The sequence below is a fragment of the Syngnathus typhle genome, linkage group LG12, assembly GCF_033458585.1.
Source record: "Syngnathus typhle isolate RoL2023-S1 ecotype Sweden linkage group LG12, RoL_Styp_1.0, whole genome shotgun sequence".
Classification (NCBI taxonomy): domain Eukaryota; kingdom Metazoa; phylum Chordata; class Actinopteri; order Syngnathiformes; family Syngnathidae; genus Syngnathus; species Syngnathus typhle.
Genome location: NC_083749.1, coordinates 1,328,482 through 1,348,730, shown reverse-complemented (window position 1 = coordinate 1,348,730; position 20,249 = coordinate 1,328,482). Strand labels below are relative to the sequence as shown.

Here is a 20,249-nt window from a genome sequence, read left to right as displayed (position 1 = left end):
CTCCATTTGACTGGATTTCTGGAATAATTCCAAAGCCTTTGGGTCTTTGGGAGATGTTTAATGGCACAAAAGTTTCTTTCCAAGTTGACATTGAGCTAGCTGCCAAGGCTACGTAGCGCAGTGATGTCACCTCCTCCCGTTGAATTCACTTCCCGGTTGTCTTCATGACAACGGAGAGAAAGCGTGCGTGCGTGCGTGCGTGCGTGCGTGGCGCTCGTGTCCTTCCTTCCTTCTCTTCTCGTCGGTGCCTTTTGACGTTGCCAACGATCGAGTGCCAGGTGAGTCTCGAAGCTGACTTGAGATGTTTGCAGATCAAAGGAGCGGCTCTGTCCAACTCGGCCGAGCCCACGGTCGTGTTCTGTCCCATTTTGTCACAGCAAGTTGACCTTGGCCACCACCTGCTTGCATCCGGTGACAGCGTACTCCCTCCCCCCCACGGCGGGATAATACTCCATCTCTGCCGCCAGCTGCTCCATGTGGGAGCGGTCCGGGTAGAATCCCTCGCGGCTCATCTCGTCCAAAAAGCACTCCGTCACGTGACTTCTCTCCAGGAGGCCCAGAGGCACCACGTTCACCTCGGCCCACAGGGGGTGGCGGCCCTCCAGATGGCGCCGCAGCTCCGGCGCCAGGAGCTCGTGACTGGAGGCGTTGCGCAGCAGGTGGCGGGTGATGCGCTCGTGTCCGAGGTTGCCGAGGATCACGTAGACGGCGTTGAGGAACTGGTTGGCCTGGGACGGAGCCAGCAGGCCCAGCAGGGCGTCCAGGATCTGGCCGTGCATGTGCTCGGCCTCGTCCAGCACAAAGAGCGGGATCTTCTCCTCTCGCTCGCCCAGCTCCACCGCCTCGGAGACCAGCGAGAGCAGTTGCTGGGCGCAGCGCGGGGCCTCCGCCTCCAGGGGGCAGTGGTGCAGCGCAAAGTACTGAAGCACCAGGGCCTCGCCCACCACCGAGCGAAAGTGTCCCGCCAGGAGGCGGCCCAGGTGGCTTTTGCCCACCCCGCTGGGCCCGTGAACGGACAGCACCAGCGGCCTGTTGTGCACGTAGGTGGATAAGAAGTCCTTCAGGTGCCACGTGAGCGCCTCCACCGCCCCCTGCTGGCCAAACACCTCTCTGCGCAGCGTCTTCTCCAGACCCTCCAGGTCGTAGCGGATCACGTGGTCGTCCAGGTTCTCGATGGCGTTGTACACCTGACGCACAACAAGGATCGAGCGTGTTGATCATTCCGGTGATAGTCGTGACCCGGCCGGCCGGGCGGGTGGGCGAGCGTGCGTGCGCGCGCGGGCTCACCTGTACAAAGAGTATGGCGCTGAGCAGGTAGAGACAAAACTCGGCCGGGCTTTGCTCCTCTCTGGGGGCTTTCCGGCGCCTCCTGTAAGGGTAGAGCACCCTCCTCTTCCTCTTCTTCTTCCTGGGAGGGAAGCAGGACACCGGCGCGGCAGCAGCGTCAAAGGTGAAGATCTTGGGGCTGGTGCGGGCCGGGGCCCCCGGGAGGCCCCCCATGGCCAGCGCCATCTCCTGGCGCCGTTTTTTCAGGGCCTGGTACTTCTGCTTAATGCGGATGACGGCGTGCAGCGTGGACGACACGCCCAAGAGGCTGGCCGCCGGCGCCATCATGGGCCGGCACCCGCCGCCGCCGCCGCCGTCCTCCTCCATGGTCTCCTCCTCTTCCTCCTCTGTGTGGGAGGATGACAAGCTGCTGTCCTGATCAGTCATCTGCCCAAGAATTGTTCAATTATTCACAAAGTGCTTTTGCTCAAAGCAGCCAAGGTGACGCCCAGCCGGCCAGTCGGATTGGCCGTCGGGAGCGCTGACCTGCCGCTGACCTCTCACAACCTGTCATTCGACAACGTTTTGGTGGTTTTGTCTGTTCTCCAACGTGTTTGTACAACACACACGGCACCCAAAGGTTACGACGACACACGCGCGAGCACACACACACCATTTTGACCCCTCCACCATGATGACATCAGCCACTTCCTGCTGTGACACACACACACACACACACGGAGCCTTCACGGCAGCTGGCCTCTCGCCGCTTCACTTACACAAATCAAGTGTGACGTTGTTTAAAGCATTTTGTTGAATCCTTTCAGGCAAACAAGTGCTCTTCTTCACTTTGCTGCCGATACTACGAGAAAGAGGTGCGAGCGCTCGGGCGACGGCTTGGCTTGGCTTCATTGCGTAATCCAGAAAAATGCGGTTTGAATGGAGCCACTCGTCTCTCGTCATTTTTGCGGCCGAGCGAGGACTTGGCGGCATCTCCTTCCTGCTCGATAACGCTAAGACTGCTACTTGTTGAAACGTTCAAAGATGACATAGCAAGTTGATTTGAAAGCCAGGTCCCGCCCCCAGCAAAAGACCGTGAGATGGACGGACCATCTTGGCCTCAAGAGAAATTCAAGCCATGATCTGGCTGGCTGGCTGGCTGTCTGGCCGGCTGGCGTCACGTTCAGGTTGCCGCAAGCGCAGACCTGACGAGGAGGCCGCATTCCAAACGTCTGGCGGCTGGCTCCGCTTCCTTCCCCATCAACACACAAAGTGCAAGCACAAGCAGCCAGCGGCGACCTTTCTTGCTCAAGTCTCACGCCAAGAGAAGGCGTCAAACGTGCAAAAAACAAAAACGGACTCACCTCTGTTATGACTCGAACGTGCTCACGCTACTACTCCGCTGCACACCATCGTGCACTCTGCAGTGTGTGTGTGTGTGTGTGTGTGTGCGTGCGTGCGGGCGCGCTGGCAGCTCCGCCTCCTTCATCCTGCTCTCATCTCATATGACAGCACATTACAACACTTCCTTCTTTTGTTCCACCTCATGGAAAACAGTCAGCTAAAAAAAAAAAAGGAAAAAAAGAACAGCTGCAGCAGCAGCAGCAGCAGCTCTGCTCTGCTCGTCTCTGTTGGTTCACTTTAAAGTGAGTGCACTTTCACTTGGGGAGAAGGAAAGGAGACATCAAGTCAAAGCAAAGGAAGCCATTGGAGGAGTAGAAAGGCCAGCCGGCCGGCCAGCCAGCCAGCCGGCCGGCCAGCGACGGCCTGAATGAGCTCTTTTATTTGCTGCGGCCACGTTTTGACAGCGTCATTTGCAACACATCATTTCCAAAGGTGCATAAATAGGTTAAGAAAAGACGGACGTATTTACATGCTCCAAAGCGCGGCCTTTCAAAAGTCTCAGGACGCTTTCTACTTCCTCTTCCTGCCTCGGCCCCTCCTTCCTCGGACGGCGTCGGGGGGGCCGGCGTCGCCCTCGGCGGCAGCGGCGGCGGGTCCCGCCGCCATATTGATTTGGCCTTCCTGGATTTCGTTCCGCGTCTCGTCAGGAAGATGCTGGATGTGCTGCTGCGTCTCCAGATAGAACATGACGTCGCGCAGCTGCTCCTGAAGCTCGGCCATGGCCTGGTCCTTCTGCTCGCCTGAACACAGCAGCAGCAGCCGCGGCGGCGGCGCCATATTGTATATTGTGTACTATGACTTGTCCCCGTGGGATACTGGGAACGTCATTTCCATTTCTTTGTGTGTCTTGGCATGTGAAGCCCTTGACATGACACTAAAGCAGACTTTGACTTTGAAGTAATTTGCATAGCAGCAATTTCGGCGCCTTCCTCACCGCTCTCTTTGGCTCTGCGCTCCTCATCAGCTAGTCGGGTGTGAAGCTGCGTCTGGTTGGTTCGCAGATATTTGTTCATCTCCTGCTCCTCTTTCAACTCGTGGCCGAGTTTCATGACGCGGGCGCTCAGCTGCGCGCACCTGCCATGACACGTGAAAGCGTGTTTTTCGAGCCAAAGCTTGGACGGACGGGTGCCTCGGTGGCGCTCCCTCCGAGCTTACTTCTTCTCCGTGCTCTGCTTGTCCTTGCTGATTTCTCCCAGTCGGCGTTCCAGGTTGTCGCAGCGCTCCAGAGTCTCCTTGAACTTTGCCTTCATGTTGTTGATCTGTCGTCGCACACACACACGGAGGGAGGCGAGTGACCCCCAAACGCCATGACAGCAAGGACATGGCGGTTCGTTCACCTCCTGGGCCGTCTCTTTCTCCAGATGAACAATCTTGTTCTCCCAATAGACTCGCTGCGACTCCAGCTGGCTGGTCAGCAGATACGAGTACTGTGGGGGAAGCGCGGTGCCCGTTAGCATCCGAGGCGGCGAGGGGAGCGGGCGCCCTGCCGTACCTCCAGCTGCAGGGAGTCGATCTTCTCGGCCTGGCAGGTGTCCCCCTCGCACTCGTACTGAACCATCTTGCCGTCCGACTTGCTGGCCACCAGCCGATGGACGTAGTTGTCTGCCGTGAGAGCGACGTGCCAGCATTAAAGGCGCGCGTGCCAAGTGGCAAGCGGGCGACGGTCGTCGCTACCTCCGGCGTAGTCCCACACGCGGTGGTTGGTGAGCTGCATGGCGTAGGTGTGCTGCGTCTCCTCAAAGTGCTTGTAGGCGTGGCGGCTGACGTAGCGACCGCAGCCGATGTGGCCGCAGATCAGGCAGATCCACAGGTTCTGGGGGCAACAAGGTTACCAAAGGCACGACGAGGGAGGAGCCAGACTCGGGCCTTCCTTACCTCCTGCACGCCGCACTCAAAGCATTTGTTTTCTTCCACCGGCTCGGGAGTTTGACAGTAGCGGCATACGGGACACCTAAAGGGGACACCAGAAATCAGCTTTTGGCAAGAGGGCGCCAACTTATTCCATCAGTACGGCAGATAGGAATGGGTGGGGACGAAAGGCCCCTCCTGAGCTAAGCTAGGAGGGGCAAGTCGTCATGCAAGTTGGGAGGGACGCAATGTTTTGGCGTGCCGCACGCCCTGGTGCGGTGAATGCTGCGGCGCCGGCCGCTTACGATGCGTCCTCCCATCGCTGCAGACACTGACTGTGGAAGCTGTGGTTGCACAGCGTGGTGAGGACGCCGTTGACCGACTCGTCCATGCGCTCCAGACACACGGTGCATTTGGGAAGCTCCGTCAGCTCCATCACGGGCAAACTGGCGCCCTGGAGGAGGAAGCGCAGCAACTTTGTCAACAGCAAGATGGTGGCGGCGCGGCGCGGCGGCGGCGCCGCGCACCTCGTCCGACTTGATGACTTCGGCTCGCTCCACGTAGACCAGCTGACACACCGCCTCCTCGATGGAGTTGAACTGGCGGCCGTTACACGTGGCGTAGAAGCTGTCTGCGTCCGCCTGAGCCAGGGTTAGCGTCTTCTATTACACTTTGGACTTTCTTGACTTTTTTTTTTTTAGGTGATTTCACATATTTTTTTTTTTTCAAACCTGCGTGCTGAACTTGATGAGCACCATGTACTGGTTGGGGGTGGAGTCTCGGATGATCTTCATGTGCTCCATGACGTCATTGAAGGGCGCCATCAGCTTCATCAGGTCGTGACTGGTCATGGTGGCAGGAACGGTGAGGATGCACACCATGGCGCTGCGCCTCGCCTCCTCCGTCAGCGACGTCATCTTGCTGCCGGGGAACAAAAGAGAAGGATGAGGAGAGCAGAAGAAGAAAAAAAGTCGGTGAGCGCGACGCCACCAAAATGACGACGCATGCGTGCGTGCGCGTGTCCAACTTGGTCTTGTAGAGGTGCAAGATCCCGTGCACCACCTCCACTGACGGGTTCCCGCTGAAGAAGGAGATTTGCTGGGGCAGCTGCTTGGAGGGAGAGTCTGGGGCCGACGCCGACTCGGCTCGCTTGCCCTCTGCGCATCCTCCTGGTTCTTCGCCACCGCCACCTTTGTCTACACCGTGAAGCGCATCTTCGATTGGCCAGCCAGGCAAAGAACACGCAAAGCTACTACGCCCCAAAACAAAAGGAGGTTTTCACCTGGGCTGGGTTCAAAGGTCTCGATGACCATGTCTCCCATGGATCTGCTGCCCATGTGTTGGTGCAACACGGCGCTCCTCTCCAGCTCCGATTTGCCGCTCAGGGCCAGCCTGGCCAGGCCCAAAGATTTGTCCTCAAGTTGCTCCTCCGACATGCCGCCGCCGCCGCTCGCTGAAAGCAGCAAGAGTGAAGGTTAGCAGGTGCCTGCTGCAGGGCTGTGAGGAACGTTTGAAGGCAACCATTGGGTTTTCACAGATGACAAAACTTCATATGGCATAAGTAACTAATAAGGAGCGATTCGCCTGGCGTGTGAACAGGTAGCATGATCCACTCAAACGATTGCGGTGTGTGTTGTGACAATCCAGCTCGTTAGCCGGCCGGCTGGCTAACGTCAACGTTCGTCGCGGTCCGGTCCGGCCCATCTGCCCTGCCCTGCGTACTCACCAGCCGAGTAGCGGAAGCCTTGCGGGGCTGGAGACTGGGCGGCGATTTCCAAGCGGATGACCACCAGAGACACGCTCATGTGTTTTGTCCACGCAAAATGCCACACAAAGAGACAAAGCAAGGCAAACGATGACAGCTAGCTTCGCAAGGTAGCAAACTTCAAAACATTAACGTCGTGCTCCTAAACGTCACACGAGTGGACACTCAAGCGCAACTATAGCAATCCAAGTTAGCTTTTATTGGGCCACATATTCCACAGAACGGACCTAACGGACAAACTTCAGGAAGCTTCTGAAGCTCTTGAACTACTTCATCTTCTTCTCCTCGTTGGCGGATTACTCAAGGAAGTCGTGAAACGCTATCGCCACCTAGCGCCTCACACGTGTATGGCAGTGTGGATGGGCCTGTTTCCAACACGGAGCTCTAAATTCGGTTCAATCGGATCACTTGCGACTCAGACGAGGTCAAAGGCAAATCATGTTTGTCGAGGAGAGCAAATACATTTTTCACATTCAGCATTTTATTTAAAAAAAAAAAAAAAAAAGCTTTGCCATTCCAGTGTTTCTGTTTTTCCATTTTCTAACAAAAGGTGGTGGTGAGTGACAGTCCAGATTGTCAATCGAGAGCACGCTTTTTTTTTTTTTTCTCTTCCTGCGCAACTTGGGTCCAGTCTAAACGGAAATTCCTCATGTTTGCAGCTTGCGTGGCGGATGGGAAAGCGGCCAAAAGTAGAGCTCTGACGCCCGCCATCTTTTCCCCCCCAGGTCAGACAAACGCACAGCGGCTCGCTCAAACATGCATTCAAAACAGACTTTGGTTCCCACACATGCAGGCTCACGCTGACATCTCCAACAGCCACATAAGCTCACACACACCCTCTCATAGGCCAAAGTTCTTTCACCTTCTTCCTCTCTCTCTCGCACGCACACACACACACGTGCTCGTATGACACACACTTTGTCTTCATGTACACAAGCTTTGACATGCACATGGGCTTGCAGCCTTGCACGCACGCACACACAGCAGCTTCCTGGGCGATTTACAATTAGGTCCAAAGTGTGTTTTATTGTAAATGCCCCGCATCCAGGACAGAACTGCAGAAAGCCTCAGTGCCTTTCTTTGAAGCGCTGGCATCAGTCTCGGCACCAAACAAAATGCGCCTTTGTGGGGCTGGGAAGAAAAACAAACAAAAAAAACATTTGCATCCGCCACGTGCGGGTTTTGCTGCTTGTTATGGACGTGAGCGAGCCACCCTGGCTGCCGTTTTGAGGAGGAAGTGACGCAAGCTATCTATTATTTCCATTTTTTTGCGTGTAATACTGCGACTACGGAGGTGCTCGACTTCATTCAGACACACATGGAAAAAAAAAGAAGCACCCCGGGGGGGGGGGGGGAATATCCTAAATGAACCTCTGATGGAATCTGGGCCAAATATGGCGCCTTTGCACGCCGACGCTACAGCGAGGAGGGCACGCGAGTGATCGAGCAAAGGAAATAGTGGTTTCTCGCACTCCAAGCTATTCAGTACAATAATTTACTAGTCGGGCTAAAAAGGGGCGTGTGAATGTCACCGCGCGCCTGCGTGAGTGATGACAGCGTTCCGGAAATGTGCTGACACGACGGGTGTGACGGCGGCATTCAGATTTTGAGATTCTTCAGAGAGTCCGCTCGCTTCTTGAGCAGTTCCGCCGCCTCCTGGAGCGAACGCAGGTGACTGCTCTGCAGCTTGTCCATGGCTGCCCTGGCAAACGCCGACTCCTCCTGAAAGACACAAAGTCAGGGGAAAGATGGCCGCCGGAGTTCGACGGCTCGCTCGCTGGCCGCTAACTCCTAGCCCGGTGTTTCCGTTTGCTACGCGCTCACAAACAATTTGAACGAGACTGACCTCCGTGGATCCTTCCAGTGACAAATCGGCCAGTTTGAGCGCGGCCATGCCCACCTCCTGCCCTTTGACGTGCTCCAGGGCCCGGGCGAGCACGTCCTGCAAGCTCGCCGTCAACCCCTGGAAGCCGCACACCACCGCCGGCTGCGGGAAAAGCAAAACGATGGAACCTATAGCGGCGGAAGCAAGGGTCGGAGAGCGCAGCGCGTACCTGAGCTGTGCTGGCATCCTTTTTCTTCTTCTTCTTCTTCTGGAGGCTGGACTTGAGCGGCCGCAAAACCTTGGTGATGTAGCCGGCGACCCACAAGACCACGCATACCGTCTGCAAGCGGCGCAAGAGAAGATGAGCGAGACGCCCGGAGGCGGCCGGCCGGCGTGCGTGCATGCGGTAGGGGCCACCTCCACAAAGAAGACGAGGTTCTCCAACAACCACGGCCGGATTTTTAATTTGCCCTCTTTTGTGTCCAGGAGGTCTCCTTTGCATTTATTCAGCATTTCTGCAACAAAAGAGCAGGGAAGACGACGACGACGATGACGACGACGACCACCACGTGGCCGCGGTGGCAGAGCAGTTGCGTGAGACGGCGGCCACCTTGAAGTTGAACGGCCAGCGACTTGAAGGCGTTGCACATTTGCGTTTGCAGCTCCGACGACTCGTCTGGCGGGGGCAGAGCGGTCCAAAGAAAAATAAAATTAAATTCAATCAATCAAAAGAAGGAGGAGCAGGCGGCGGCGCTCACCGAGACCGACGGCGTCCAGTTGGTGCACGTGGAGCGACAGCTGCAGCGCTGCCGCTTGACACTGGCAGCTGCCGCTGGAAAGAGCGGCGGCCAGACGGGTCGCGGGCGGTCCCAGGAAAGGGTACTGTTGGGGTTAGCGCATTAGGCTACGTTAGCGCATTACGCTACGTTGGGCTAGCAGACTTTGAGGATACCTGCGTGCGTCTCTCGGCTAGTTGCGTGGCCGTCTGCAGGTTTTGGCCGAGCTGCGTCAAGAGCTGGCGCAGCGGCTCCGTCTTGTCCGTCACGCCGTTCTCAGTGGCCGTGGGCGAGTTCTGTGGCGGCGAGGCTTTGCGTCCCATGGCCGCCACGGCGGCGAGAAGGCGCAGCGTGAGCGAGCGCAAGCGCAACCACACACGCTCTTCCTCCAGGGAATGCCGCCGATGCTCCTCGTTCAACTTCCTGTCAGGCGGCGGCGGCGGGAGCGCTCGTTTACGGCCGGCTAGCCAATTAGCGCTTTGCGTGTTTTGTACCGCTCGTGGGGGTCCCAGCAGGTGAACACCGTGAGGTCTCGGTTGTCCCTCATGTTGTCCCAGGGAATGTCATCTTCCTCTGCGGACAAAGACATGGTCTTCACACTCTCCTCCAGACTCAACACACTGCAACACATTTTAGGGAAGACAAAAAGAAAAAGAAAAAAAAAAGGAACACAAAAAGGTCACAAAGGTGAACGCGGGCGGACGGACGGGCAGGCAGGCAGGCGCCTCGGGGGCGTGCGCTCGCTCACATGTCGGCTTCGAGGAACAAGTCGAGCAGCATCCTCTCGGTGCGGACCTGCGCAAAGTGCAGCGACTGGTTCAGTCGGTTCCTGAGGGCGATGAACTCGGGGATCTTCTCAAAGGCGCCGTACTTGTACGCTTGGATGATGTACTCGGAGGTCTGGGGGCCAGATGGCACGTTTGGATTTAGGGCCGATGGCTGAGAAGAATCCCGTTTGGGGAAGGGAGGGAGACTCACATCTTTCTGGTTGGAGTGGAAAAACCTGAGCGAGAAGTTGCAGGCCTGCGAAGCAGCGGCAAACTGTCCCAAGGACTGAGCGTAGCGCGTCAGGAGGAAGCCAATGGTGTCGTGCTGGACGTGCTTGGCGTCCAGGCTGGCGTAGAGGTCCACCACCGGTTCGAAGGCGCCCAGGCGGCAGTAGAGGAGCAGCAGCAGCAGCTTGAACTGAGCGTTGGACGGGCTGTTGGACAAACCTTCCTGGAGCAGGCCCAGACCGAGCCACGCCATCTTCCCGTCCCCTGAGCGCAGCCCGAGAGCACGTCACCCGGGTGGACCGCGTGAAAGCGAGAGGGAAGGAAGGACCACCCACCGGTTTCCGTCCACAAGTCGATGTAGACGTGAGCCGCCATCAGGCAATACATGTCGGAAAACTGCAACTCCGTCTTCAGAGCATTCTTCCCTGTAGGAGGGAGAACGCCAATAAAAGAGAAAAAGGCCAAAACAGAAACATTTATGTGAGACGGTGCGTGCTCCTCACCAAACTTGAGGCCGTGCCGGTAGTGCGCCTTGAGCTCGGCGACCAGCCTCAGCTTAGCGGCGGCGTCCAGGGCGTGATGCAGGCCCAGCGCCCGGCTCAGCTGGCACACGCACAGGTGCCTCTGCAGCGCTTCCGTGTCGTCCGGGAAGTCCGAGCCGTCGGGTCCGGCAGGGGCGGCCCGGCGCAGCCGCTCCACCAACTGCAAGGTGCCGAAACGGAGACATGCGACTGCGCTCCGGTCCGGGCCAGGCAAGGCAAGGCGGTGTTCTCACCTGCTCGTGCTGCTCGGCGGCCAGTAGGTGGAGATAAACGTTGAGGTCTGTGATGCAGCAAGGCTTGTCGCCAAACTTGACAAAAAACTGCACCATCAGCTCCAACGGCTCTCCTGCGACCACAAAAACAAAGAGAGGAGGTCGTGATCACCTTGGATTTGAAAACTAGAAGGAGTTCTTATGAATCCAACGGTGTTTTTTTTTTTTCTTCTTATTCTTCTTCTCACCGAGCTGTTTTTCTTGGGGAAGGCGGCGTTGCCGCAGCCGCTGCATGAGCTCCAGTCGCGCCAGGTAAGGACCCCGCAGCGAGCGAGCGTCTTTGCCGTCCTCGCCGGCGATCCTCTCCTCCACGAAGTTCACCGCCTCCGTCACCGTGTGGTGCACGGCGCCCTCCGAGCAGCTGAGCGCGGCGCCGCAAGGCAACTTTTGTCTACTTGGTACTTTTTGCCACCCACTGGGCGCATTGTACTCACTGCTGTTCATCGTCCGGCGGACTCCACGACTGATCCATGAGATGAAAAAGCGAGTCGAAGTAGGCCAGGTAGAACTGCCAATCGTCGGGACTGCGAGCGAGCCCGCAATGGAGTTGGGGGTTAGACAAAGGCAGTGCTTTGCCGCCATTTGCGCAAAAGACGAGGCTCACTTCTTGAGCAGGAGCTGGTGCGCCAGGGCGTTGCACTCGGGCCAGCGTCGGAGTCGGCGGTACAACATCATGCACTTGCTCTCTCGACTCTGAAGCTCGCTGGTCAGCTTCTCTGCGGCAACGACGAGGCACGGTGAGGATCGGGAGGAGGAAGAGCGAGGCGCCGTGAGCTTACCTCCGAGGGGACCCTTGATCACTTCCAGCGCCTCCTCGCATTTCCCCAAGCGCTCCAGGATCATGAAGTAGAGCTGCACCTGAAGAGCACTCAGATTCACTGTCCAAATACTTTTGTCCACAAGATTGGGATGGGAAGCTTTAAGCGAGCAGGACGTCTTACTTCTGCTTCAGCTTCGATTTTGTCCTCCTTGACCATCTTCTCCACCATGCGCTCCGCCAGGGGCAGGAACATGGTTTGGGACAGTTTTTCATCCTGCGCCGAGATGGCCTGTGCAATTTGAAGAAGAAGAAATCAAGAAATGAAAAATGGGAGACGGCCGCCTGGTCCCGGGCGTCGAGACGATGCCAACGGCATGTACCTGCATGACCAGACTCATGACGGACCAGAAGTAATAGGGATTCTTGGGCACGATTTTATACAAGGCCATTCCTGCCTGAAGCGAAGGAAGCAGAAATCACATGAAAAATGTTGGCGGTCTAGGCTAGCATTAAGCTAGCCCTCCTTAGCTCTTCGTTACCTGCTGCATTTTCTTGTACTCGCCGACACGCGCGTACGCCATGAAGAGGTGCGAGTGATACTCCTCGCTGAGCGGGACCTTCTTGACCGCCGCCTCGTACAGTTTGGTCACCAACTCGGCTGGAAGCAGCACATCGATGCACAACACTCGGTCGGTCGGTCGGTCGCTGCGGTGCCGCGCGCGGGCGCCGGCGGCGCGTGTACTCACGCCGATGCATCTCCCTGTAGAGGATGGTGAGCGCTTGTAAGGAGTTGTCGTCCGTGGGCTCCAGGGAGGTCACCTCCTGGGCCAGGGAGAAGGCTTCGTCTTGCTTGCCTGTCCGCTGCAGGCCGATGGCCTTCAACACCTGGAGGAGGAAAAGAAAGACGGCCCATGAGGAGAAAACGGCCCATTGGGGTGAAATGGCCGCCGGGCCCCCGAGCGTACCTTGGCGCAGTGCAGGTCTCTGTGCTTCTTCAGCAGCTTGTCCGCCTGCTGGATGGCCATCTTGTTGTTGCCGTTGTCAAGGTAGTCTGAGGGGGGGGAAAAAAAAAACAACAACCGCTCAAGCAAAATCAAAGACAATAAAGCCGTCCTCTCTGCTCTCAAAGACGCGTCACCGTTTTCATGGTTGTGAAGGAAGGAAGGAAGGAAGGAAGGAAGGAAGGAAGGAAGGAAGGAAGGAAGGAAGGAAGGAAGGAAGGAAGGAAGGAAGGAAGGAAGGAAGGAAGGACGTCGCATGGTGAGTATGCACAAACGCAGTTAGGCCACTCAGGGGACAGCTGCCGGCCAAAATTAACTGCAGCAGACCGACCGCGATTGTGTCACGTTGCTCTTCTATGGCTGCCAAGAGGGCAAACTTTGACTGACACTTGCCAGCATTGATCCAAGTTGCATTGAGCTCATGTTTGAACTGAAGCACTCCATTCCCCGGTGTAGGGTGTGCAAACTTGTGCAAGCACGTGATCTTGGTTGGGGTTTTGATATCAGCCAAATATGGCATTGGTGTCGAGCCTATAGATTTATTTTTATTTCAGTGGATCAGTTACTTGTGGAAACCGGCCTATGGTATCAGAATAAAGCAAAACTCAAGGGGGAAAGGCAACTCTTGGTTTTTTTGCCTACTTTGTCGATGTGTCCACGGTTAAAGTTTGGGAGCTGTGATAAGTCCACGCGAGATAGCCGGCCGGAGCATTGTCCGCGGCGATGCTAAATGAAAGCTAACCACTTAGCCGCTCAACTGCCGACACGAGAGCGAAAAAGCCACATCGCGGGCGCACCCGCGGAGGCAAAACTCGACCGACTGTCAGCCGACGGGAGAACCGGCACAGAAAGGCCAAGTTCGGATGGGGGAAAAGACCTACAGTCAATGAAAGAAGCGTTATGCGGCGACATATTAGCCGCTGAAGCTAGCTGTCAAATAGCAACCGAGATAGCCAAGGAGACGACAACCCTGCAAAGCAGTCAACTGTTCGAATGGCTTTTCTTGTATTTCACACATGTTAGCACCGGAAAGCTACCGGCAGAGAACCGCAGCACACCCCCGAGTATGGTCTGGGAGGCAAGCCCGGCAAAGGTGCACTGTCATAGGGCGCCGCGCAGCGGGGCGACGGAGCCAGCGAGCCAGCCAGCGGTCGAACCAGCCAGCCAGCCGTTGGTCGACGATGGAGGGGCCCCGAAAAACTGCCCCTGCGGCTGGAAGCTGCTATTGTTGAAAGGCGGCATGCGCCGATGCTCAAGCCAAGCCGACGTGTGTGCGTGCGTGCCTGCGTGCATGCGCCCGCCGAACGAGCTCACCGTATATGGGTCGGAGTCTCCGGTCGTTGGGGTCTTGCACATGGCCTCGCGCCGCCATGGTGGTTTAGTTTACCTGCTGTTGGGGAAGTGTGCGCGCATGCGCACTGAACTCCAGTAGCATGCCCGCTCAAGCAGCATCCGAAAAGTTCTCTTTTTACATTATTCGAATGTTACATTATTCACGACACCGACTTACATTCCAAATTTTTTTTATGTTTGCTCTCGAGTTTATCTATTGTGTTCATTTGGATGCATTGCTTCCAGTGTGTCTATGTGGATGTGATTTTTTTTTTTTTTTGTCCAATCAGATCTCCGCCTCTACTCGTTGCCATGTAATTTGCTCAGGGCCTTGTGCGCGATTGGTTGAAGCAATATTTGATAACTGGCAACTTCGGCACGAAAAACATATTCAATAACCTGCATCTTTGATGGCTATGATGTATTTTATTAATGGGCTTTATACCGCAAAACTTTGGGGTTGTTTTATATCAACGTAATTCTCTGCATTGTATCTTTTGCTAGATATTACATTTCAGCTACATGCGGCCAACATCCCCAAAAACTCTTCAAACAAGTCCTTTGTATCATGAGGTATCAGTGTGGAAGTTAACGCAAGCTCAATGCTTGGCAAAAAATAAAACACAAAAACTGGAAATTTGATTTTTCTTAGACCAATCATATCAGTCGACTGTGAGCGTGCAGGTGATTCAAAAAACACAAGCATGGTAGACTCATTGGTTGAAATTTATTCAATATTCTGTTGTGTTCCGTTGTCTAGACCTTCAGTCACAAGCTTGGCAACTGTGAAAAGTAACCAAATAAAATCATAATTGTACATTCACTACTGATACCCCTGAATGTTGCCTTTGCGTCCAGTCCTTCCATCAATCAGAAAAATACTACATGGCAGAAAAGATTTGTTTTTTGCCAGCGCTTCAAAAACACGCAGGCGGCAGCGGCAGCAGCTGCCTGTTTCTAGTCCTCGCCCGCCTCGCAGTCAAGCCTCATCTGGCAAAGGAGTTTTTCCCTTTAACAAATGCACAGAAACCAAATCAATCAAAACATCAAAAGACGAACAAGAGAGAAGTGGGTGAGAAAATGCTAACATGTCATCTGCTGTGATGCTGTGTGAGGTCTCAGCAGGTTGGGAAGGGGAGACAAAACACCCTGCATTGTTTCATTGTTAATGTAGACATCACATGAAAGCCATCAAACCCTTTATTCCTTTATCCTTGATATCCAGCTTAAAGTTCATTTACTAAGAGCATCTTTGTCCAAACTAGAAAAAAAAAAAAATCCAGGATGGATATAAATAAAGAAAGGAGACTGCGGCCACCCCCCCCCCCCCCAACCCGTCAAGCCTCACGTGAACTGTGTTAGCCGTACAGTATAAAATCACATGTGAAAATGCTAGCGGCCCCAAAAGTACACTTAAACAAACAGCGCAAGCTCAAAAGTCTCCCGCTAGTTAGCCGGCGACGCTAGCAAAAACAACATCCGGAGTCGACGTGGTCGCACGCGCTCCGGCGCATTCGCACGAGGCCATTCCAACCGTGTCTGTTGATTATTTCGAGATGCCGCCCGGCTTTTTGTTTCTGTTTTAGAGTTTGTTACCCACTGTAATGAACAACAGATGCCTGTAGATGGCGGTGTTGCATGGCTGCTGGGGGGGTTGAGATCAGCACAGCTTTTCAGCAGAAGCTAAAGAGCAATCAATTCCTTTGAGTTGAAATGACTTTTTAAAATGTGTTTTAAAATGAGGGGGAGCCGAATCCAAACCGGCCTCGATGACGAGCCGTTCTGAACGCGGCGGCGGGCGGTCCCGCGAGCGCTCGGCGGCCGTATGGGCTCCCTCCCGCCGACACGCGTTCAAGTACAGACAGACGCTGAACGACGACGGGGGAGATCGTGGTAAAAATGGTCCAAGGGCTGCCCGATTTTGGTGAAAGCACATTCGTCTCCTAACGGTCAATCGAAAAGGTTTCATGTACGAGCGGAAACGAGCCCGTTTGTCATTTACATTTCAGGCAAATTACGTCTGTTTCTTTTGTCTTTGTGTTTGTACAGAATATGTATGCGTGTATGCAAAACCAGTTTGTTGTTTTCTTGTTGGAGCGGAGCGAGGAGGGGAGGGGAGGGGTCTGTACAGCAGCGGGGAACCAGGGCCACTTCCTCCTGGTGGCGGCAGCGGCGACGGCGGTGGTGGTGGTGGTGGGCGTGTCTCCGATGACATCGTCAAGACAGGGTCGGGGTGGTTTGGCTCATTGCTCGTGAGCTGCACTGGTGCCTCGAATCGGACCGGTCTTACGCAGCTGGATGAGGTGAACAGAAAGAGACAAAATGAAAATAGAAAAATAACAACATACATGACGAGAAAGCGGCGGCAGGCAAGAGAAAGCAATGAGAGAAAATGATTGGATGGATGGATGAAAGACAGACGGCAACCCAAGTTGAGGGTGGAAAAGGCGCTGGGCAGAGCGTCCATGTTGGAGGGAGGCCAGCTTGCACAAAAAGGACGTTTGACCTGAGCTCATCTACTTTCTGCCGCGTCCAGCGGAAATTGGCTTAGGGCTGACTCAAATGGTGTCCATCCTTATTTCAGTGTACACACGCAAGTGCCATTTTAATTTGAAGTCCCCGTTGGGCTTTTTCCAATGCAGTGACTTCTCCCCAACATCAAACATTGGCTCAAAAACGCGGCAAGATGTGATGACGAGGATGAGGGCGAGACGCGTTGAAGCGAGTTCCAAACGCGGTGAAGGACAGACAAGGAGCACGGCACTCCCCATGCAGGCAGGCAGGCAGGCGGGCGGGCGGGCCGGCCGGGCGCTCTGTGAGCGCAACTTACTGGACCTGCCTCTAGACTTTGACTACAGCGACGGACGGCGTCTACTCGTCTGTCGCCGAGGTGCCTCGCACGTCGCCCTTCTGACGCATCTGATGTGACATGACAAGGTTAAGAAGCTCCGCCGGCCGGGCCTTGTGGGGCGCCCGTGTGGGTTACCTCCTCCAGCTCCCGCTGGGTCTCCTCCTCCATGCGCCTGATGTCCTCCATGGTCAGACCCACCCACTTGTCCACCCAGCAGAAGAGCTGGCGGTGGAAGTTGGTGAAGATGCGCTTTTCTTGCTGTGGACACAGACACACACACACGCGTGCACACACATGCACGCACACACTCCCATCAACAACTTGTGATGGTTGAAAATCGAAAGGGAGCAGGCGGCGCTTACCCTGTGGATGAAGTTCTCCACTCTGGTTTGAAAGCCCCACCACCGGAACTTGACGGAGACCAGCTTGTACGCGCACATGTACGGACAATCCGTCTTCAGCTCGTTCTGCGAGAGGCAAAGAGATGCTATGCCACGAGCACGACCGGCGGCGTCCTTTTCGTCCTCCACGCTTACCTTCCACTCGGGGCCGAGGGGGCCTCTTCCGGTTTTGACCGAGCGAAAGAGGGACGGATCTTCTTCTTCTTTGTAGTCCTGCAAGGAAAGAACCAGTGGCGAGTTGAAAAGAGGTCACTTGACATCCTCGGGTGACATCGCTGAGACTTTGTCATGCGCAAATTGTTTCTTTTAGCGCAGCAACTACGGCAGAAAACAAATGTCCACCTCCAGTTTTCCGGGGCAAAAAAACAAAACAAAAGGAGAAGCGGTAATCGGACAGATTTAATACGATTTATTTGTTTTGAAATGGTTTGGTTTTGAAACAGGGCTACGTCAACCAGGAAGCTAGCAGGGGTTGCGCTGCTGCTGCTGCTGCTGCTCTTGCACGGTGGCGTTTTAATCCGGCAGGTCAGCGCGAGCCGAGCCGAGCCAAGCGCCGGCCAACGGCAGATGGGCGTGCCGCTTCAGCCGCACCTCAGCGCTGATCCACTTAAGTCATTACCGCAAGCGTTATGTCGGCGCCACGCGATCAGGAGGCGGGGCTTACAAGATCCTTTCCTCAAAAGTTGACGACAACGGAAAACGCTTAACCCGCGCAGGGGTCAACACAACTCACCCCCGGCGCCACCTCCTCTTTGTTGGCGATGTCTATGGGAACCACCTCCACGCTTCTCCACGTCTGCTCGTCCAGGTCGTGCACCTGACGCAGGGCGGGACGGGTCCACAGTCGGTGACCCAAAAGGCGAGGGGCCCCGTGTTTGTTTTGGCGCCGCTTTGCCCCCGTGTACTCACGTTTTCCACCGTTCCCATGTCGGGCTTGTGCCACGTCTCGATCTTGATCTCAAAGTCATCTTTCATGTACTCGTTCTGGGAGGCGGGAGAGCAGCACACGCGAGTTAGCGGGCCCGTTATTTCCCCCAGAACAATACGTGATCTTCTAATGTGACACCGTGAGGCGGCGTTGACAGCTGCGGCTAATCTCAGCCAAGTGACTTAGCCACGCGCTACCAACGGAGGCCAGGACTTATGGCTCAATCCAATCAAGCAATAAGACGTTGGGCCGGCCCCGGCCGCACCGCTTCCAACGGAAGACAGGAGGCGCCAGTGAAAAGGTGTGCGCCCGAGAGGAAGACGACACTCACCGTCACGACTGCAGTGGCCGGGTGGGGTGAGGTGGGGTGGTGTGGGGGCAGAAAAACAAAAGCTGTCACTTTGAAGCGCACGCACAAAACCATTTCACTTTCAAGCACACCTTTCTCCCATTTTCAAGACAAACTCAAGCTGTGGAATTTGCAAGAACTCTGGCGCCGTGACGCACTTCCAATAAAGTCTTCACTCGCTGTTAAGGTCACAATTTGACACTGGTCACACATTTCTTTGGAGTCCAAACAAAGACCCGGAGCGCCACCGACCGGACACCACGGCGACTCACCGGTACGGCAGTACGGGTACGCGTTCCAGGCCTTTTCGTGAAAGACAAACGCCGACTCCGGTGCGAGCAGCCTCACGTATCCCGGCACTTTGCTGCAGGCGGCAAAAGAAGACCAGAGCGTGAGAAAGCGGCGGAGGGCGATCCGGTCCAAAAGCGCCAGCGGCGCACTGGCCTCTTTAAGTGGTAGATCTTGTGCGTGAACTGGCCCTTCTCGCCATCCTCCTCGTAGGGTTCGTTCTTCAGCACCTCGATGCCCTCGCCGCCTCCCGTCTCGTTCTTGCTGGCCTCGGCCACCGAGTAGAGCTGGCCCACTTGATACTGGCGGAGGGAAGCCAAGGCCCCCGGGTGAAAGCGGCCCCGGCAATCAAATTCCGAGCGAGGCTCGCTCACGCTTAACGTGCGACACTCACCTCTTCGACAGAAATGGGCAGCACCACGCGACTGCGAGCACAAAGCATAAAGAGAGGCGGCGTTACGCAAAATCAAAGACACAAATCCTCCTCAACATTCCACAGACGTACACAAAGCGTCACGTGACTTCCACTGAATGACTAAACCGTTGACAAGCCGTAACATCATGGACACAAAAGCGTATGGTCTTTGTGATGCGTCGCAAACGCCGTGTACACATTTGACCTCAGCCGACATTAAGTGTGTCAGGGCATTCATTTGGAATCACTCAAAGTGAATGTAGGCCATCACAGTCATCATAGTGCCTCCCTCAAAGCCGCTCCTGCGCATTTCATGTATTGTTTGCATCTTTTACGGTTACAATGACGGACGACATTTGTAGCCGCAAGACGTTTATTACTGCCGGTTTTGAAGCTATCCGGCCAGTCGCCAGTTTGTTGCCATGCTAAGAGTCGGCATTTCATGGCAAACGGGGCCAATTGCCACGCGACAATGTGGCAGCCCGCTTTGCGCGTCCTCGCTGAAAACCGTTAGCAAGAGTGCCAGCCAGTGCCGGACTCCTCTCCGTCGAGGTGGCGCCTAGCTAGGGAAGGAAGTGTTGTGCTGCTGGCTGTCAAGCTGCGAGCAAAGCTCCTAGCCTAGCCTGCTAGCGTTTGCGGCTAAATCCGACGGAGCCTTAATCTGTCCCTCAAAAGCTTAACATTACGCCACTTTGGGGCTGTAACGAGATGCTAGCCGGTTAGCCGAAGCTCGAGGCGTTAGCACGCCTACTCGGTGTGCGTGCGTGTCTTTCTTTCTATGACGTGAATCAAATTGAATGCGAGGCGAACTGGCCAGCCTAGCCTAGCCTAGCCTAGCCTAGCAGTTAGCGATAGCGTCTCACTAACAACGCCTTAAAAAGACCGGTGCCCCGTTAAGCACGTCCGTTATCCTGCCCGCCCGTAGCATGTCTTTTGGAGGCTTACAGGTTGAGGGAGGAGCCCAGCAAACCAAAGCGATCACGACTCGCTAATAAGGAATGGCTGAAATTCCCCCGAACGATGATAAGGGGGGAAAAAGCCCCAACCAAAAACACGTCAGACTCACTATTCCTTGATGAGCACCATCTTCATCAGCCGGTCTGCGCCTGCGCAGTAGCAGGCGAAAGGAGAAGGCACGGTCAACAAGTTGGCCCCGCCCTCCACGAGACATCCGATTGGCTGAGCCGATCGACGGCCTATTACCTTGAAAGCAAACGATCGATCGATCAAT

At 55.5% G+C, this 20,249-nt stretch overlaps 4 protein-coding genes across 11 annotated transcripts; all 4 read right to left on the bottom strand.

The window, feature by feature from the left end:
• Nucleotides 1–37: 37 nt before the first annotated feature.
• On the bottom strand, nucleotides 38–2,836 carry tor4aa (torsin family 4, member Aa). Of its 4 annotated transcripts, XM_061292868.1 has the most exons (4): nucleotides 2,631–2,836; nucleotides 2,472–2,518; nucleotides 1,288–1,713; nucleotides 38–1,187 (listed from the first exon to the last, which is right to left on the bottom strand). In XM_061292868.1, exons 2-4 carry the CDS (start codon nucleotides 2,487–2,489, stop codon nucleotides 372–374), a joined length of 1,260 nt encoding a protein of 419 aa, XP_061148852.1. In that variant the 5' UTR covers nucleotides 2,490–2,518; nucleotides 2,631–2,836; the 3' UTR covers nucleotides 38–371. The 4 variants fall into 4 exon arrangements, with proteins under 4 accessions (XP_061148852.1, XP_061148855.1, XP_061148854.1 ...); XM_061292871.1 differs by having other exon boundaries at nucleotides 1,824–2,836; XM_061292870.1 differs by having other exon boundaries at nucleotides 2,046–2,836.
• A 137-nt stretch (nucleotides 2,837–2,973) lies between these two features.
• On the bottom strand, nucleotides 2,974–6,590 carry brap (BRCA1 associated protein). The gene is made up of 13 exons (XM_061292860.1): nucleotides 6,245–6,590; nucleotides 5,801–5,971; nucleotides 5,546–5,714; nucleotides 5,250–5,439; nucleotides 5,046–5,159; nucleotides 4,824–4,972; nucleotides 4,546–4,621; nucleotides 4,345–4,483; nucleotides 4,163–4,272; nucleotides 4,008–4,097; nucleotides 3,826–3,929; nucleotides 3,605–3,744; nucleotides 2,974–3,410 (listed from the first exon to the last, which is right to left on the bottom strand). Exons 1-13 carry the CDS (start codon nucleotides 6,321–6,323, stop codon nucleotides 3,181–3,183), a joined length of 1,761 nt encoding a protein of 586 aa, XP_061148844.1. The 5' UTR covers nucleotides 6,324–6,590; the 3' UTR covers nucleotides 2,974–3,180.
• Nucleotides 6,591–7,289: 699 nt separating this feature from the next.
• On the bottom strand, nucleotides 7,290–13,925 carry naa25 (N-alpha-acetyltransferase 25, NatB auxiliary subunit). 3 transcript variants are annotated; one of them, XM_061292857.1, is made up of 23 exons: nucleotides 13,769–13,925; nucleotides 12,419–12,504; nucleotides 12,200–12,338; nucleotides 11,993–12,111; nucleotides 11,834–11,908; nucleotides 11,635–11,742; nucleotides 11,473–11,551; nucleotides 11,298–11,409; nucleotides 11,128–11,217; nucleotides 10,882–11,054; nucleotides 10,655–10,767; nucleotides 10,383–10,581; nucleotides 10,215–10,304; nucleotides 9,863–10,143; nucleotides 9,633–9,784; nucleotides 9,379–9,504; nucleotides 9,061–9,307; nucleotides 8,867–8,990; nucleotides 8,719–8,784; nucleotides 8,526–8,623; nucleotides 8,338–8,448; nucleotides 8,130–8,270; nucleotides 7,290–8,005 (listed from the first exon to the last, which is right to left on the bottom strand). In XM_061292857.1, exons 1-23 carry the CDS (start codon nucleotides 13,824–13,826, stop codon nucleotides 7,883–7,885), a joined length of 2,910 nt encoding a protein of 969 aa, XP_061148841.1. In that variant the 5' UTR covers nucleotides 13,827–13,925; the 3' UTR covers nucleotides 7,290–7,882. The 3 variants fall into 3 exon arrangements, with proteins under 3 accessions (XP_061148841.1, XP_061148842.1, XP_061148843.1); XM_061292858.1 differs by lacking the exon at nucleotides 13,769–13,925 and adding an exon at nucleotides 13,492–13,737; XM_061292859.1 differs by lacking the exons at nucleotides 7,290–8,005; nucleotides 8,130–8,270; nucleotides 8,338–8,448 and having other exon boundaries at nucleotides 8,592–8,623; nucleotides 8,867–9,012.
• Nucleotides 13,926–14,494: 569 nt separating this feature from the next.
• On the bottom strand, nucleotides 14,495–20,129 carry pitpnb (phosphatidylinositol transfer protein, beta). Of its 3 annotated transcripts, XR_009716348.1 has the most exons (13): nucleotides 20,085–20,129; nucleotides 18,998–19,028; nucleotides 18,760–18,905; nucleotides 18,588–18,679; nucleotides 18,298–18,305; nucleotides 17,948–18,022; nucleotides 17,772–17,855; nucleotides 17,174–17,251; nucleotides 17,000–17,104; nucleotides 16,773–16,895; nucleotides 16,617–16,705; nucleotides 14,875–16,080; nucleotides 14,495–14,795 (listed from the first exon to the last, which is right to left on the bottom strand). XR_009716348.1 is itself a non-coding variant. In XM_061292881.1 (12 exons), exons 1-11 carry the CDS (start codon nucleotides 20,108–20,110, stop codon nucleotides 16,658–16,660), a joined length of 816 nt encoding a protein of 271 aa, XP_061148865.1. In that variant the 5' UTR covers nucleotides 20,111–20,129; the 3' UTR covers nucleotides 14,495–16,080; nucleotides 16,617–16,657. The 3 variants fall into 3 exon arrangements, 2 of the variants coding, with proteins under 2 accessions (XP_061148865.1, XP_061148866.1); XM_061292881.1 differs by having other exon boundaries at nucleotides 14,495–16,080; XM_061292882.1 differs by having other exon boundaries at nucleotides 14,495–16,080; nucleotides 16,626–16,705.
• Between the last annotated feature and the right edge of the window lie 120 nt (nucleotides 20,130–20,249).